Source organism: Marmota marmota, unplaced genomic scaffold, assembly GCF_001458135.2.
Source record: "Marmota marmota marmota unplaced genomic scaffold, marMar, whole genome shotgun sequence".
NCBI lineage: Eukaryota > Metazoa > Chordata > Mammalia > Rodentia > Sciuridae > Marmota > Marmota marmota.
This window is the reverse complement of record NW_026000240.1, coordinates 7,574,683-7,592,736: the sequence shown is the minus strand read 5'-3', so window position 1 is coordinate 7,592,736 and position 18,054 is coordinate 7,574,683. Positions and strand designations below refer to the sequence as shown.

General features: G+C 38.6%; 1 protein-coding gene across 8 annotated transcripts in view; it reads left to right on the top strand.

Moving 5' to 3' along the window:
• The window catches only part of LOC107143264 (butyrophilin-like protein 10), a 27,120-nt gene extending 9,435 nt beyond the window's left edge, over positions 1-17,685 (top strand). For 4 of the 8 annotated variants that reach the window (XM_048794373.1, XM_048794370.1, XM_048794371.1 and 1 more), the window contains exons 2-6: positions 2,191-2,288; positions 5,038-5,090; positions 9,301-9,705; positions 10,614-10,898; positions 17,318-17,685. In XM_048794373.1, the coding sequence (XP_048650330.1) occupies positions 5,039-5,090; positions 9,301-9,705; positions 10,614-10,898; positions 17,318-17,352 (777 nt within the window). In that variant the 5' untranslated portion in view covers positions 2,191-2,288; position 5,038 and the 3' untranslated portion in view covers positions 17,353-17,685. Of the gene's footprint in view, positions 1-2,190; positions 2,289-5,037; positions 5,091-8,755; positions 9,706-10,613; positions 10,899-17,317 lie in introns of all 8 variants that reach the window. The other 4 variants (XM_048794372.1, XM_048794369.1, XM_048794375.1 and 1 more) reach the window with 3 other exon arrangements.
• The last annotated feature ends 369 nt before the right edge of the window (positions 17,686-18,054 follow it).

The window sequence follows — 18,054 nt, the reverse complement described above, 5'->3', positions numbered from 1 at the left end:
CCCCCCCCAACGCTTCACTCCACCCATTTTCCTCCAAAAACTACATCAGTGAAGGTTTCTCGCCCATGACTCACGCAGAGGAGACAACTGGGTTTAAAAGAGCCGGCTGCAACATTAAACTAAGAAAGGGGTGAAAAATCACACAGCACAGAGAGTAGTTTGCAGGAGGCTCTGTGACCTTAAGGGTCAGCTTCCACACTGGAAAGAGAGCGCTGGAAAAGAGAGTTTGAACCCGAGGTTTCTTTCTTTTATAGCGGGGACATTGAGGCAGAGATAAGGTGTCAAGGGTGGTGTCTTGCTTCGTGATGTCCTGTGGTCAGCAGATTGATTGACATCTTGGCAAGTAACACCCATCTCAGGTGCTGTGTGGGATCTTAGGCAGAGTTGAGGGGGAGGACACGTGCATCATGTAATCACTTCCTGACAGGGAGCTCGAAATGCCAGGCCTATCCCCTCAAGTGGCTACTATGCACAATAGTTCACACCTACAGCCCATGCATAGCTTGTGACAAAGGTCCTTAGTATCTGATCTGTAGTTATATCTTTGAAAAGAAAAGGGAAAGATAAATAAAAATGTTGGAAGTCACATTTGTACTGCAGCAGCAGTGCAAGGGTCAACTCCAACGGCAGTGATGGCGATGGCGGGCCAGCACTTCAGCAAGGGCTTGCCCAGTCTATTTTTCCCAAGCCCCTAACCAATGAGAGAAAGGCTATGCAGGAAAGGCATTCCTTGAGAAAGAGTGGCCAAAACAAGGAGAAAATTACATGTCTGAGAAAGAGTTAGTAGTCTGGATTGGCAGCCAAGCTTAGTGCTGGTAGTTACAATCACTAAGTTTTGTCATTCTTGGGAGAATGAAAAAAAATATTTAAAATTGTAACTTTGTCCCCAAATCTTAAGTATACTGGTATGATGTGGTATAGAAGAGGAACAATAAACTTTGAGGCAATAGGTTTGTCTAGGCCATGGAGAAAGTTATGTGTACCAGGTGAGGGATCATCTCCAATTCTTTTCCTAGGAGGACCAAATCCCATCTCCTTATTAGCTCATGTAAAGATTTGGGGTAGTCTGAAGAATGTGGCACCTATAGAATTAAACTTATATCTAAGTACAAAGTACTCTTCACGGTTTCTCAATACTGAGTTTGAATCAGTATGTTCCTCTTTTGCCTCAGGGTAAAAGTCAAATGTACATCAAGCTTCAAGCCCTGTAGCATGAGTTTGAGAAGTGACATGAATTGATTACAATTATTTCATTCCATTCCATTCTGCAGTTATTTTGGTAGAAAATGTACTAGATGCTCTAGGGGATAAACAAAAACAATACATCCTGATGCCAGTTCCCATAAGGGGGCCTATTATTCTTGTCTGCATTTTATTCACCCTATTCTAATAAGTTGATTTACCAAAAGAAGTATTCCCTTAAACCCTCATCTACAGTTCACCTGGTCTATGTTAAGTGTCAGAATTATGTCAACCAAGTTAAGATCCAGATAGTAATCTATGTGCTGTGGGAATGGGAGATGGAAAGAAACCCTAATGTAGAACTGCTCACTACTGAACTTGAACCTAAAGGTTAACAGGGCTTCCAACAGGAGACACAAACCATGCTTATCAATAAGAGGAAGAGAATAAAGAACAAATCTTGTTTGCATACTCCTGCCTGTACCCTTCCTCCCTGTCCATTAGGTATATTAGATCTGTATTTTCCATTAGTTCATTTATACAATTGTAAATTATTTATTATAATTAAATACAAAAAATTACTGTACAGAATTTAGAGATATGTAATAAGAACACTAAAATCATACACAATCTCACTTTTCAGAAATAAAAACTATTAACATTTTGGTGTATTTTCTTCCTTTCCTATGCACATATTTTTTTCCACAAAGTTGAAATCATACATATGTGTATATGTGTATTAAATTTTATATTTCAGATTTTTCCAAAATTGTGTAGAAAGCATTTTCCGGTGTTATTTAATTATGCCTCAAGAATGTAATTTTTAAAAAATGGTTGCAGAATAATTTCCCAGCATTGAATATTATGTTGTTTGTTTAGTTCCTATCTTCTGAAATTGTAATACCTTTTTTCACCTACAAATATAGCTTTAGACGTATGTCTCATGGAGCTCTTTGCTAAGGGTTTGAGGCAATGGTAATAACATTATCTCTAAACCCTTTCCCTAAGGACTGTCACACAACTATCCCTTCAAAGACATATTGACTCCTGACTCCACCTCACTTGCTTCTCACCTGACTGAATCAGAGGGACAAGCTGTGATATAGGTAAGCTCTTTCCATAAAGGGAATATTTATTTGGGAGATATTATTAGCCATGATTGTGAACAGGAGAGTCAGATGAATGACAGTGTGACAAAAATGTTGAGGTATCTAATTGTGTACCTGGTTCTTTATGCTTATGTCACCACATTAGAGCTAGTATATAGACTGTTCATTGTTTTTCTGCAAGCCAGAGATGAAAAGGGTTTAAGCCCTAAAGGCATGACCCAGGTACAGGGCAGGAATTTTCTGTATTTGCATAATTTGTACTTGTCTTGAATAGCATATGAATGTCTTTTATGTTTTTGGCTTTTGTTGTTTTAATTTTTCCTGTTATATAGTGAAACTTTTTAAGAATCTTATGCAAGATTCAATATAATTTAGTTAATTCAAGAAACACTTATTGGACCTACAATGTATAGAACACCATGATGGATACATGAAAGGCGAGGAGGACCTAGCTCTGCCTTAGGAAACTTGTAGCCTCATAGGGGTGATGAGATGTACAAATAAATAACCATAAGACAAAGTAGATCATATTATAACAATATTTACTATGGAGAAATACTCACAAAATACTGTCATGAGGAAAATTAAACTGAACACTAAACTATATATACAAATTGATTTTTTAAAAAAGATACCCATCAAAAAGCCTGAAAGTATAATCGAAAATGGTAATAGTGGTCTTCTGAATGATGAATTAAAAGTGGGTTTAATATTCTTCTTTATTTTTTCTATTTTTTTAAAAGAATTTATAATAAACCTGTGTTACTATTAGGATCATTACATGTAAACTTTATTAAATGAGTGAGAATATTACATAGCAGTAAAAAATGCAGTAGAAATGCAGAGGAGCAAAGATCATATCTGACTGGGATGGGGGAATCCGAAAGGCCTTTGGATTTTTGTTTTTCATAATGATGAAAAACTTTTATATCTTGGGAAAAGATAATGAGATTTTATTGAGTTGAAAGGCATATTCCTACACCTTTTTTTTTTTTTTTTTACTTTGACTGTAGTCCTTCTCTCAATTAAGTTTCTATAACTCTAGTAGCTGCTAGCTGCCATATTACCTTTAATTTATATTAGTTTAGATATGTTTTTAAAATAATTTAGTATACCTTCCATGGAGAGGTATTCTCTAAATAAATAGATGAAATCAAACACTATTCATATTCCTCGTTAGTGTATATAGATTTGCCAAAGAGTCTTTAAACACTTGTACCACTGACCCTAGAAATGCTTTCTTTGGTCATTGGCTGGCAAGCACTGCTCCTTTATCTCCTGTTCTGAGACTGCTGTATTTGTTAATATTCAACCCACAGATCACATATTTTCCAGGGTCTAACAGGCCCGTAGGAAAGAAACTTATTGTAATATTCCACAAAATCATCTGCTAAATCAGCCCATGAACTTCCTGTTCTTTTGATGGTCACCCTGGGAGATGGGGCTCCCTGGAGTGTGTGCATGAAGTGCAGAGGTTGTTGGGACAGAGCTTAGGGAGAATGTACATGCTTCAGCTAAAGTGTGGGAGTTTTAACTCTGTGTGCCCCTGGGTGAAACTGTTATGTTCTCTTTGCCTTAGTTTCCTCAAATATAAAATGGAGATAATAATAGTACCTATTTATAATCTTATTTTGAAGATTAAACTTGGCTTTAGTAAGCATTTGACATACAGTTGCTATTATTATGACTAGACTTGGAGGATTGTGGTGGGGTTTCCCTCTGTCCATAATAGATAACAGGAAGAAGAAGAGGCAAGAAAATATGCTGAGAAGGTAAGATTATCTCACCTTTCTTTCTTTGAAATAACAATGGACAAAAGAACATGCAAAAAAATCGTTGGTGTACAATGTGATTCACGCAATAATAAAAGTATGTTCAAGGTAAAGAAGGAATGATTAACAGGATATGGGATTGGAAGGGCTTCAAGAGGACTACTTGGGCAGAGTTTTTGAATAAGTGAGTAGTAGTGATGCTGATGCAGGATATGCCTGGGTTTGGAGAGCACTGTGACATTGGAATGGTACTGGAGGAGTGTATAGTATGGGAGATGAGGCCATAGAGGGAGGCTGGCTTCAGCTTACAAGTGTCAGTGGCTTTACCTCCATGTAGCTGTGCATTTGGGTTAGAGCTTCTCAAAGGAGGTGAGTGTTCCCTGAGTCCTTTCTCCCACCCCATTCCAGAGCTGTCCTAGGCCCCTTAAAAATCATTCCCATTAAAGTGCAGCTTTGGCTGGGCAGTCTTGTTTAATGTTGTCATGTTTTGTTTTTTTTTTTCTGTTTGGGAAACATTGGTCCCTAACTTCCCAGATACACCTGTATCTATAGTTATCACTCCTCCACCTCCACTTGCCCCAGAAACATCCAGAGAGGCCAGTGAACGTTGCTTGGGATGCTGTCAGTGTTCCCTCAAATATCCTCTTCAGGGCTGACCTTGGATCCAAATAATTTAACTGTGGCACATCTATAGAGACAGATTTACTTATTATAGAAATAAAGTTCCAAGTTCATATGGCAAAACAAACCTGCCCAGGATCAGTGGGGTGAGCTTAGATGACATTCCCACATGAAATACTGAGGTGCTGGAAGTGTCTGTTTGCCAGGTGTGCCCTGGTGGTCATGGGGACTGAAGGTAGTGCCCATGAGGCCCTTCATGCTACCCAGCAGCATGTGACTCTGGTAATGATAGTCCACACTCTTAGGTGAAACAAATGTTCTGCCTCTCTCTCTCTCTCTCTCTCTTCTCACAGAATGTGTTTCTTTTTGGTGTCTGTCAACCTACTTCTGCTTCTTTATGGTAAAGGTAAGTCTTTTTTCAAAAAATGTTGTGGGTATATTTAAATAGCCTTGATGACAATGAGGAAACAGTGGTTTAAAAATTAAAGTCAGATGACTTAATCACTTCAAACCTCCGACTTTGTGAAATGCAAATAACTTGCTATGCAGGAAATGGTGAAGAGCAGATGGGAGAGTAACAGGCACATATTGTAGGGCATTATTGTTGGTCCTTCCTTCTTCCTCCGCCTTTTTTTGTAGTATTGGGGATTGAACCCCTGAGCTACATACCCAGTCTACTTTTTTTTAAACAACTGCCAACCCCCACCCTAATTTAATCTGTCCATTTGAGGCCATATCTGCATGACTATCCTTATTCACACCTATACTGAGAAACTCCCAACATTTCAAGTGACTCTGACAAGTGCCAATTAATACTATAGTATCCAGAGTGTTTGAAATCAGGTCTGATCTGAAAACATCTGAATGAACAGTCAGCACTGGGTTTATGTAACACTTTGTACTTAATTCTTCAAAAATGTTGGTAATGGAACAAGATAGAGATGTTAGAAATGTTAATTTAATTCCACTAGCCAAAAGTCTATAAGCAAAAATTTCTTAACTGTTACTAGGTATTCAAACCTTACAATATAACTACTCTACACAGTGATCAAACATTTACAGGCTTCAGGCATGGGCCTTCTTTCAGGGACCTTCAGCAGTTCTGCCAGTCTTTACAGGTGGCAGCAGCTCGAAGACATCCTCAGGTTTGAGATAATTCAGGAGAAAGTGCAAGGCCTGGCCCACCAGGCTACATTTACTTGCTTTTCTTCTTTTGCTTAATTTGTGTGTGTGTGTGTGTGTGTGTGTGTGTGTGTGTGTGTAAGGGGGCAGTCAGGCAAGGTGAGTTGGCAATCATTCATCATCAGGAAGAACAAATAAAAGGAATGAGTATATATGTAGATGAGAATGACAAAGGTGTGTTTATTAGTTCTAATAGCATCTTATATTTTATAGCAATATTGTCAACCTAACAATATGTACTTGGTATTATAGCAGGCGTTTCAGACACCAACAGTTTTCTTTCTACAATTTTCAAAGTGTTTTCCTGCATTATTAGATTTTGTTGAGCTTTTGCCTCCAACTCTTAGGCCTTGGGAAGCTAAGGACACAATGATCTAGAAATAACAGAATGAAATTAACAAAGGTGATATTTAGATTCAAGTAGGCCCACCTGCAGCCACAGCCTGCAGAAGCTGGCTTTTGTATTGCCTGTTACAGCCTCCATAGATCACATTTCCTGATTCATTGGCTAGCATCTTTGGATTCCTGCATCTGAGACTCTTTCCCCTGGGACCAGAAAGGGTACAGCTGTAGCAAGACCTTCTGGGTAGACCTGAGAAGCTATAATGGAGGACCTCTCATGAATAAACTATATATTCTTGTGAGAGATTGAATACTAAGTGTCCACCCATCTGCTCTCTCCCTTCTCTTCCTCTGGGAAATTGATTGAACCCTGTAATATAAAAACAGTCCCTAAGATCCCAAGGTATTTCATAACAACCCAGAGGCAGGTTCTATTATTCTAATTTCATATGAGGAAACTAACCCAGAGAGATTAAGTAACTTGCCTGATGCCAAATGATTAGTAAGTGGTTACTTGGAACTAGAACTTGAATTTGTAATTCTTCAGACCAGGATTTTAATTAAAGTTAAAATAAAATTGAATAAAATTATATTTAAGTTTTTTAATACTGGGGCTGGTACTTGGGGGTACTACCACAGAGCTACATCCCTATCCCTTTTTACTTTTTTAAGAAGACAGGGTCTTGCTAAATTACTGAGGGTGGCCTCAAACTTGCAATCCTCCTGCCTCAGCCTCCAAAGTCAGTGAGATTACAGGTATGTGCCATGATGCTCAGCTAGACCAGAATTTTTTAAACACCATAAAAAATTATGACCACAGCCAGAAAAAATTAATAATTTGAGCAAGAAATCACCTGGTTTTTGAATTTTCAAATTTATCCTTATAAAGGAACATACAACTGTTTCTCTCTGCCTTCTTTTTTCCATCCTGCCTTTCTTTATATTCATTTATTAGTCATTAATTTGTTCATCAGACTTTTTGAGTGCCTACTTTAGGAGATGAAAAAGCATGTTTCAGATGGAAAACTTTGGAGTCAGACTCTAGAGTTTCATTCACAGTCTATTTTTCATAAGTCATATGCCTTTAAGCAATTTACTTCACCTCAGTATGCCTTGGTTTTCTCAGTAGTAAATTGGGGATGATAATAGTACCTATCTCAATGTAGTATACTGATTAAATGAATTAAGGCCAGAAAAGCTCTTAGCATATGTTTAACACATTGTAAACACTAAAAAAACAACAACATAAAAAACCAACAACAACAAAAAACTACCCAATGTAGAATGTAGTCAGGATAAAAGAGAGGTGTGTGTGTGTTNAAAAGTTTGGTAATGGGCTGGAGATATAGCTCAGTGTAAACACTTGACTAACATTTGTGAGAATCTGGGTTTGATCTTCAGCACTCTTTTAAAAAAGCCTGGTAGCCATAACTCTAAAGGTCTTTCTCTCTCTCTTTCTCTCTTTTTCACCAGGAATTGAACCCAAAGGTGCTTAACCACTAAGCCACATCTCCAGCCCCTTTTTATTTTTATTTTTATTTTGAGACAGACTCTTTTGTTAAGTTGCATAGGGTCTCACTAAGTTGCTGAGTGCTGGCCTTGAACTTGCTATCCTCCTGCCTCCCAAGCTGCTGGGATTACAGGCATGTGCCCTAAAGGTCATTTAATTTTTTTTTTTAGATGCACACAATGCTTTTATTTTATTTACTTATTCTTATGGTGCAAGGATCGAACCTGTTCCTCACAAGTGCTAGGCAAGTGCTCTGTCACTGAGCTACAGCCCCAGCCCCCTAAAGAACATTTTTAAACTCTGAGAGACCTTATTTTTTTCTTCAGTGCTTCTGATATTTTTTTTTTCTTTTAGTTATAGATGGACAACTAATTTTTGTTAGTCATAGATGGACACAATATCTTTGTTTTATTTATTTATTTAAATACTTTTAGTTTTGGATGGACATGATATCTTTATTTTATTTATTTATTTTTGTATGGTGCTCGAACTCAGTGCTCCAGTACCCCACATATGTAAGGCAAGTGCTCCACCACTGAACCACAGCCCCAGCCCTTGTTTTATGTATTTATTTATTTATTTACGTGGTGCTGAGGATCGGCCCAGTGCCCCACATGTGCTAGGCGAGTGCTCTATCACTGAGCTACAACCAGAGCCCTGCTACTGATATCTTAATATGTGACCTTGACCGACTTTGCTTCCTGGAATCAATTTTGTCTTTTAGTAGCAGAGATATTTGAAAGAATTCTGATTTGAGAGCCCAAATTTATAACTAAATTAAATAGGTATTGTTCTGGTTGAAGAAGTAAGGGATTGGAAATACCACTGATTTAGTTTTTATCTGGCCATTGGTGGCAAATTCCGAGGTGAGTTCTGGGGAAAACATTTTGAGAACATTGAAGTAGGTGGCCTCTAAACTTTTTTCCAGCTATAACATACCAGGATTCTAATTCATGTTGTGATTCTATGAGTGTACATAGTGTATGGCAGCAATCCCCACAGATTTATTTACTGAATCTCTGTTTCTGCCTTTCCAGTGACTTTTTGGATTACTGAAGCTAGAGGGGGAAAAAAGCAACATTTCCAAGATTGCTTTATGGCAGAGTTTTGGGAGTGACACAGGCTCTGCCAATCAGCTGCATTTGCGCAAGGATTAAACTCACAACTGATCGAAGTGGGGAGAAAGGTTATAGTGCATGAGGCATCCTTTCTTTTGCCAATGTGAGTCTGGTAGGTGCAATTTGGCTCTGAAGCCACCACCTGCAGAGACATCTTTCTCACTCACCAGCTTCCTGATGAGGCAGAGGCAGCTGCAACTCTGGCAGACCAATTGTGCTGTGTCATTCTGAGCCTAGAATGACGCCAGGGAGGACAGAACAAACACATTGCAGGTCTCAACATCCATGCCCCTTTTAGTCTCTTTCCTCCAGCCTTCCAGTTATTTTGTAACCATCTAGTTCCCTATACTAAATCCTTTTCTGCTTGAAATAGCAGAAGAGGTTTCTTTGATCTGCTTTGGAGCCTTACCTGATGCTGTGGTCATCAGTCTTTACTAACCCCATTTCTTCTTTGACATTCTCAGTGTCCCCAGAAGAGTTGCGGGCCCACCCATTCACTGATGTGACCCTCTCCTGCCATTTCTCCTTTGTGGAAGGCACAGAAAATCTTGAGTTTTCTTGGGATAGAGAAGATATCACAGAGGAATACGAGGTAGAGAATGATGAGGAATATTACCGCTTTTTCAGACACTATGATTTCTTTGCAATTTACTCCAAGTTGGTTTACCAGTTTCACAATAACACAGAGCAACTAGAAGATCAAAACTCCTTGTATGAGGGAAGAGTCTCTGTAGATCGGACTGAAATTTCTGAGGGGTCTCTATCACTTCTACTAAGAAACGTGGATTTCATGGATGAAGCTATCTACAAGTGCTCTGCCATCACGCCAGATGGAAGAGGCGAAAGTACAATTAAGCTAATAGTAGAAGGTAAAGGAATTTAACAGATGAATTTGATTTCAAGCTCTGTCTCTGTTCGTCTGTAAGTTTTCTCTTCTGATATTCTCCCTTTCCCTCTTCTACTCAAACCACTTAGGGTTCATTTTATTCCTATCATGGGATCTAGGGGCTTGGAATGTCAATTTATCAAAGCTAAAAATATTGCTCTGAACAAAAAGTGCATCATTCATTCATCAGTACAAACAAAACAGCAACAGTAACAACAACACTGGTCTAATTCCAAATTTGTGACACTAAAACCCCCAAATTTGATAGGATATAATAGTCCTATATGAGAAGACCCTGAGATCTGATATGTGATTTAGTGAGAATAGGTCTGCATTGGGAGGCAGAAGGCCCAAGTTCTGGAACTTGGTCAACTCTAGTTTGAGCAGCTCCCTTAGCTTCTCTGGGCTTTACTTCTCTTGCTATTAATGTAAATTGGACTGAATCAATGGATCTCCATTGTGCCCCAGGTGTCGGTACCCTTTGCCAGATTACATGGACAGCTGTCTTTTGATTACCAGAGACCTCATGGGGATTGAGAGTTCTGCATGGCAGAATTCTTCCAGGATAAAAGTAGGAAGAGATGGGAAAGTGGTGGTGGTGATTTGTTATCTTCTGAGGTCAGTGGAGAGCCTGGAATAAACTCACATAAGAAGGGAAGATTCCAAAATTAAAGGCAGCAGTGGTAGGCGAGATCTGGAAGGCAAGAGCATACATGTGTCTTGTTCTTCTCTTCTTATGCTTGAGGTAAAATTTTAGTTACAGTAAACCTTAAGATGAGTTGCCTTCATAGGGGGTTAATGTAAAAACTGAGGGTAAGATTTCTGTTACTTCGAGCCTCTTGGGGATGAAATAACAAGAAACTAATTGTCTTGTTGTTTTTTTCCAACTAGATTCTGAAATGCCCCAGGTGCGGTTTGACAAGATTGATGATGAGGACGTGGCCACCTGCGTCTCTAAGGGATGGTACCTCACACCCAATGTGACTTGGATGGACAGAGCAGAGCGGGACCTGAGCAACCATAGTACTGTGGAGGTCCTGGAGGAGCAGATAAATGGCTTCTATAGGGTGTTCTCTGTCCTGAGATACCCAGTCAAATTAAATGAGAAATATGTCTGCCAAATAACAGAGACAGATGTGAACAACCAGCCCTTTAGAGTCATCCGCAAGTACCCAAGTAAGTGCAAATTTAAGAAGAGGGAAAGTAGACTGCATTTCACTGTAAAAAAAAAATCATAATTCACTAATACTTTCTGAATAACAAATGTATCAGACACTCCTGGCACTTTGGGGATTTAAAGGAGAATCAGGAACATAAGCTGGTAGCCTCGAGCAAAAGAGGGTAGTGCAGAGAAGTCTCTCTAGGTTCAAAAAAAAAAAAAGACCACCCTTCAGGGACTGACAGCTTTTACCCTGATAGATGTGGCTGTTACCATTTATAAGGCTTCTGTTCCTCTGCTAAGAGCATCAGTTTTATTATGTGACAGGCTGAGTACTCATGGCAGCCATTTATCAGCCTCTGACCATGTGCCTGTTACTTTACACATCATTTTAAGTCCTTTGCTCAACCCTGCAAGGTAATTGTTATCACTGTATCCCTTCTATAGAAGGTAAATGATTTAATTAAGAACATAGCTAAGAAGTACACAATTTGAATTTTAGATAAGCAACAAGTTATATCATATGTATGCTAAATAATTGTTACTTACCAGAAATTCACATTTATCTGGGTGTTCTAAATTTTATCTGACAACCCTGGGGGAGGTGAAGCTCAGGAGCATTTAAACCTCTCTGGAAGAACAGAAAGAAAAAACTGAAAAACTTCTTGCCTGGTTAGGAGGCTACCATTGTGCAGGAGAGTGGTTCTCGACATATTGTCCCCAGACCAGCTCAGGTTCCACCCAAAACCTACTGAATAAGAAATTCCAGATTATGCCTCGAAGTTTGCTTTAACAAGACCTCATTGTGACACATAATCATGTTTGAGAACCACTGATGTAGGACATGAGCCCTAGGTGAAGACACCCAGAGCATTTCTGTCCTATCCCTTCCTGTAGGGTTGGGGTGCCATCTCTTCTGGCCATGTCCAGCAGGTGAGGAATACAGAGTTCCCTGCTCGTGCCCTAGTCCAGTAAAACAAGAATAATCAGGAAGACTCATACATTTAAATTTCACACTTCAGTTGCCTTTCCTTCAAAGAGGGGCTTACGTATACTTTTAAGGCTTTCCCACATACTCAGGAGTTGTTAGAGGTCTTTGAACATTACAGTGGGCCTCAGAATCTCCTGAGAACACCAGAATATGTTATTAATGAATTGATTTCAAAGAAATCCTGTTTTTTATCACCTTAAATTTCAACACCTTGAAAAAAAAAAAGTCCCAGAAATACTTAAAAGGCCCCTGTATTTTATTTTTCTTCACCTCTTTTCATGTACTTACTTATATAAGGCCTTTGAGATCTGGCATCTGCTTGTTTTTCTAGCCACGTAGCAACTGTTTCTCAGCAGGCTGCCATTGCTCATTGCTCTGAGCTTGCTGATGCCTATGGTTTCTAGGTTAGGATGCGTTTTTCATATTGCCTTTGTACAGACTCCATGTTCTTACAAAGCCTTTGTTTTCTTGGACTGCCTCATGAGTTTCTCCTGCCTTCAAAATTTGGCTCAGACTTTAAACTCTTATTAATTCTTACTCTTATTTCAATTTGTTCAATATTTTATTCATTCATGGGTCAGATATTTGTTAGGCTTCAACTGCATTAAAGATGCAGCATGGAAAAAAACAAATCTCTGCCCTTGTGAAACTTATATACTAGTTGTGAGGAGAAATAGAAAGTAAATAAACAGATTAAAATATAAAGTATGTCACTGTATGAATCCATTTACATGAAATAAAAAAAGGAAAAAAGAAAAATTAATTGTAACCCTGGAGTATTGGTAACATTCTGTTTCTTGTTCTGGGTGCTGGCTATATGATTGTACTCAGTTTTTGAAAATTAATCGGTCTGGACACTGGCATGCACTTTTATGTATCTGTATTATATTTCAATATAAAGTAAAACATTGATATAGTGTATCAGATGGAGAATAGTCATATAGAGAAAAACTAAGGAGAGAAATCAGATTAAAAAGAGGGGTGAGGGGAGAGTTGTAAAATAGGCTATCCAGAGAAAGTCTCATTGAGATGTTAAATTTAACAAAGACTTGCAGGAAATGAGGGGACCAGGCCCATAGAAGGCTAGGGCTGGTGGATTGGAGGAAAAGCAAGAAGACCAATGATTGGAATAGAGTTCCTGAGAGTGTACGAGTTAAGATCAAAAGATAACAGGAGGGGCTGGGGTTGTAGCTCAGTGATTGAGCACTTGCCTCACATGTGTGAGGCACTGGATTCAATCCTCAGCACTATATAAAAATAAATAAATAAACAAAATAAAACTGTTCCAGAGTTGGATTGTTAAACAACAATAAAAACAACAACAAAACAACCAGGAGGCTAGATTGTATGGTGCCTTATAGGCCATTGTAAGGGTTTTGGTTTTTGTTATTAGTATGGGAAGAGATGCAAGGCTATTGGATCAGGAGTGAAATGATCTGACTAAGTTTTAGAGAGATTTTTTTTTTCTAGCTACTCCTGAGAATGGACTCAAGAAAGGCAAGGGTGGGGACAGGGTAACCAGCTAGGAGATTATTATAATAATCCTGGTAATAAAAAGATGGTGGTTTAATCCAAGGTGTTAATAGTAGAAATGGTGAGAAGAGATTGGGTTATGTATATACATACATACAAATATATATGCATATACGTATATATGCATATATATGTTGTAGATGTAAATAAAATAAATACCTTTATTATTTATTTATTTATTTATTTTTGTGTCCTGCTGATAATCAAACCTAGTGCCTCACATGTGCTAGGCAAGTGCTCTACTACTGAGCTACAACCCCAGCGTTCTCTCTCTCTCTCTCTCTCTCTCTCTCTCTCTCTATATATATATATATATATATATATATATATATATATCAGTATTTTGTTTTTAGTTGTAGTTGGACACAATACCTTTATTTTAAATTTTTTATGTGGTGCTGAGGATTGAACCCAGGGCCTTGCAGCTGCTAGGCGAGAGCTCTACTGCTGAGCCAACTCCAGCCCCTATGTATATAATTTTGAAGATAGAACAAATTGGATTCACTGAAAGATTAATGATGGGTGTGAAGGGAAGAGGACTCAATGATGACTAAGCCTTTTGCCCTGAGCAAATGAAAGAGTAGAATCACCACTTATTGTGATTAAGAAATCCCGGAGTTTGTTTTGGAACATCTTAAATATGGAGATGTCCATTTGAGACATTAAAAGGGAAATGCTGAATAGGTGGTTTGAAATGAAATTAGAATTTAGGAGAGAGATCTAGAGTTGAAACATAAACCTTGGAGTTGTCAACCTATGGATGATATTTCATGTTATGAGGCTCAGATGGACTCTTCAAGGGAGTAGATATAGATAGAGAAGAAGAGGTCCAGGAACTGAGCCCTTGGCCCTCTCAACATTCATAGGTCAGAGAGATGGAGTGAAACCAGCGAAGGAGAATAAAAAGAAGGAGACAGTAAAGTAGACAGGAAACTAGGAGAGCATCATCACTTGGAAACTGAAGAAAGAGTTTCAGGGAAGAAGGAGTGTTCAATGGTGTTGAAAGCTACTGGTGAGTAGTAAGTAAGATGAGGACTGAGAATAGATCATTGAGAGAAGAAGTATGAATAAAATTTGAAGCCAAGAATAGATCACTGGAGTGCTAACATGGAGGATAGTTTGCTTCACAGAACAGCAGGGGAGAAATGTGTACTTACTGGAAAAGCTCTAGAGTCTCACTTTTAATTTTCTTTTAGATGTCTGAATGTTGATAATGAATAGATGGAAAGGGTAAACTGATGATGCAGAAAAAAGAGGGAAATGACTGAGTAATGTCTTATGTTAGGTAGAGGGATGGAGTTAGATAAGGGTTTGTGTTAGATAAGATTATTTAAAAGGAGGGTTTGTGTTAGATAAGATTATTTATAAGGGAGGGTTTGTGTTAGATAAGATTATTTAAAAGGAGATAAGACAGTATGTGGGACCGGATGCAGATAGGTGGGTAGTATGGTAGTGTGAGGATGTAAAAATTCTCTTATGTTGCTTCAATTTTCTTAGTGAAATAGGGTGCAAGTCATCAGCTAAGCCTGAGACTAGGGATGGCAATGTTGAGGAGAAAGAATGACATATGCATCTAAGAGAGTAATTAAAAACTGTAACAGGCTTCTTAGGTAGTATTAAAGGCACTTTTGAGGTCCATAGTCATGAAATTAAACACACACATGGTTGGTGTGGTTTTCTGCAGCCTCACTTAGCTGCTTGAGTGTGGACACATAATGGGAAGTAAGTTGGGTTAAGCAGATGTTGGAATTTTGCCAAGAATGCATGACAAAGGGAGACAGATGAGTGTTAAATAGTGATTATTATGATCAGCCCTGGAATCTAAGCTGGGTTAGGGAAGATGAAGGATGCAAAGTGGATGAAGGACAATGAAACATGGTAGAAGGGCTGGGGGGTGTAGTTCAGTGGTGGAGCATTTGCTTAGCATTTGTGAGGCACTGAGTTCAGTCTCCAGTACGGGGGTGGGGGATGGTGTAGGGTCATTGGATTTTAGGTGTTGATTACAGTAAAAAAAAATGTTAGAGTGGGGGTACTAGAGAGAGTGAGTTAGAAAGACAGAAGGGGAGGGCAGTGGTTACAGAGCAAGATGCTTACAGTTGAGATAAGGGAGAGGTTGTGATTATTGCTAATGATAAAACGTAAGTTCTAACCATGGGGAAGGTGGCTATGATATAGAAAAACGTCCCTGGAAAAGAGATCAAGGACCAAAGGAGATCAAGGGGTGGATCATATATTAGATAATGACACCAAGAATTAAGAACTAGTGATAGAGATCCTGCCAGAGCCAGCAGCTAAAATCATGGAATGGTGAGAGAGGGAAGAGGGACAACAGAAGACTGCAACATGGAATGGTAGATTCTAATGACATTCAGTTTTAAGGTAGAGGTTTTGTACAGAGGAAGGAGGGAGAATGAGCTGGAAGCCATAATGAGAAACAAAGTTTCACCTATCCCCAGTGTATGAAGGATGTTGGAAAGAAAACCAGCACATTTGAAAAGATTACAGAGAAAGAAGTATCCTTACAAGAGATCCAGGTTTCAGTTAGAGCAAGAAGGTAAGGGAAATGTTAATTAAAGGTAGAATAGAAGGGATTTACTGGTGATTTGTGAGGCAGATTCCAGCTGGTGCAGTAGAAGGGTTTCAGAAGTTAGGAATATTTCAGGTTGGGGTCAGAAAAGGAAAATTCAGAGTCATATGTGACTCAGGGTCCATGAGATAAAGAGTAAACAAGGGGGCTTAGGGCTGTTTGTGGTTAAATGTATATGAGGAAAAGGATGCAATAGAAGACGTGGATGTTTGGAGACAGACCATGATGGCAAAGCTGTCAACGTTGTAGGGGAAAGAGATGAGAGTATGAATAGAGTCACACAGAGTTCTAAGGTTCCTCTTCACTTTTGGTGATAGAGGTGTAGAGGTCAGGGTGAAGTGGAATTATCTGTAGTAAGAGGTCTCTGGGACTCCCTTTTGATTCTTGTGGGTATGACATGGAAACCGGAGAATAAGAAGCAGGTCAGCCAAATAGAGCAGCTCAGATTGTATTACAATTCAGGGGTGCTCTATTCATGTAGCTCGAATAAGACTGGCATCCTGGAGGAGAGCAATGTGACTACCCTGGAAAAACACACTCTTCATAGCACCTTGAACACATCTTCAAATTTGTTGCACTGCTAGAATTCATTATTCATCTTGTCACAAAACTGTGACTCTCTCACTACCAAGAATTAAGTTTTCCTATTTCTCTTTTATGGCTCCTCACATACAGTAGGCTTCTGGAATAGGTGTTAATTCTTAACTCCTGAGTCTTATCATTATGGACCCAGAGATACAACATGACTTAGAACCTTGACATGGAAATGTCCAATCTCTTGATTTCTTTTCTTAAGGAACATCAGAAATATTCTCCTAACTTCCACCCTACTGGGCTCACAAGCTAACAAGCAGACTCGGTGGTCTTTCCTTGCTGGAGATGATTTTCTTCCCACACTGAAAGGATTTGCTTACCTGAAGTCAGCTCCTCTTTTGAGTGGCCCAGCCCCTTGGGCCTAATAGACACATGCTAAGATCCTGGACCTATATTGCTTCTGTTTTCCTTTCCTCTCTCTAAGTATGTCAGTTCCTTTCCTTTTCTATTCTTTAATTGTTCTCCAAACAACATTTGTAGAATGAATAAATCAGAATTTCCTTATACAAGTGAAGAAGAATTATACATTGATGAGTAAGTTCCCCCTAAGGAAACTACCCTTAGAGGGTTCTTAGCCTTAGAGGGCTACCATTCTTAGGGAGAACTCATTGTTTACAACTATCTTTCTTGTGTGACTTTAAGAAATACATTTACAGCTGACTACAGAGTTGCCTTTAACACAAAACTCCTATCTTTAATGTTTCCTTTATATCTTCTTTTTTTCTTTGCAGAGCGAAAATATCCTCAAGGATATGACTTCTATTAAGAGATTTGAACAACATCTGCCCAAGGATTCATCTTGCCTTTTAGCCACTGAAACACCTATGATATTCTTTTTTTCTCAGATACCTACCTATCGTAAATAGAAAAAAGTAAGAAGGTAGCAAGTCCAGAGGTTGCATATTGAGTAAACCTATAGGAGCTCCCATATTTTACCTCTCTTATGTCTGTATGTTGAAATCTTGTTTCTTTATCTCAATTTCTCTGTTTTGTTAAGATTTACTTTTATTTGATTTCATGCCTGTCATGTGTTAACACATGAGTAAAATTAAACATCTTAAGTGCAAAATGAAGAGGATTAAAAGCTTGATGAACTGTCTACTTTGTGTATATTTCATGGTGTGTGCTTCAGTGACAGATGACTTATTGGGGAGTGCAGAGCAGAGAAAATCTGCTCTGTTTTCTCTAAGCCAGATTTTGTTTTGTTTTTGCTGATGATGTTACATGGCACTTTGCTGACACAAAGGGGAACCTGAGAAAAAGGCATCTTCCTAAAAATTACTATGGATAAAGATTATTATATTTGTTAATATATTTGTTAAATATTTGGGCATTATTGGAGAAAGGACATAGAAATCTTGGAAATTCAAGAAGATGAAACTAGCCTTTGAAATTTTCTGATTTGTCCAGTTGATTTTAAAGTCTATTATTATTATATCTCATCTTCCACATTGTTCCTATCTCTATG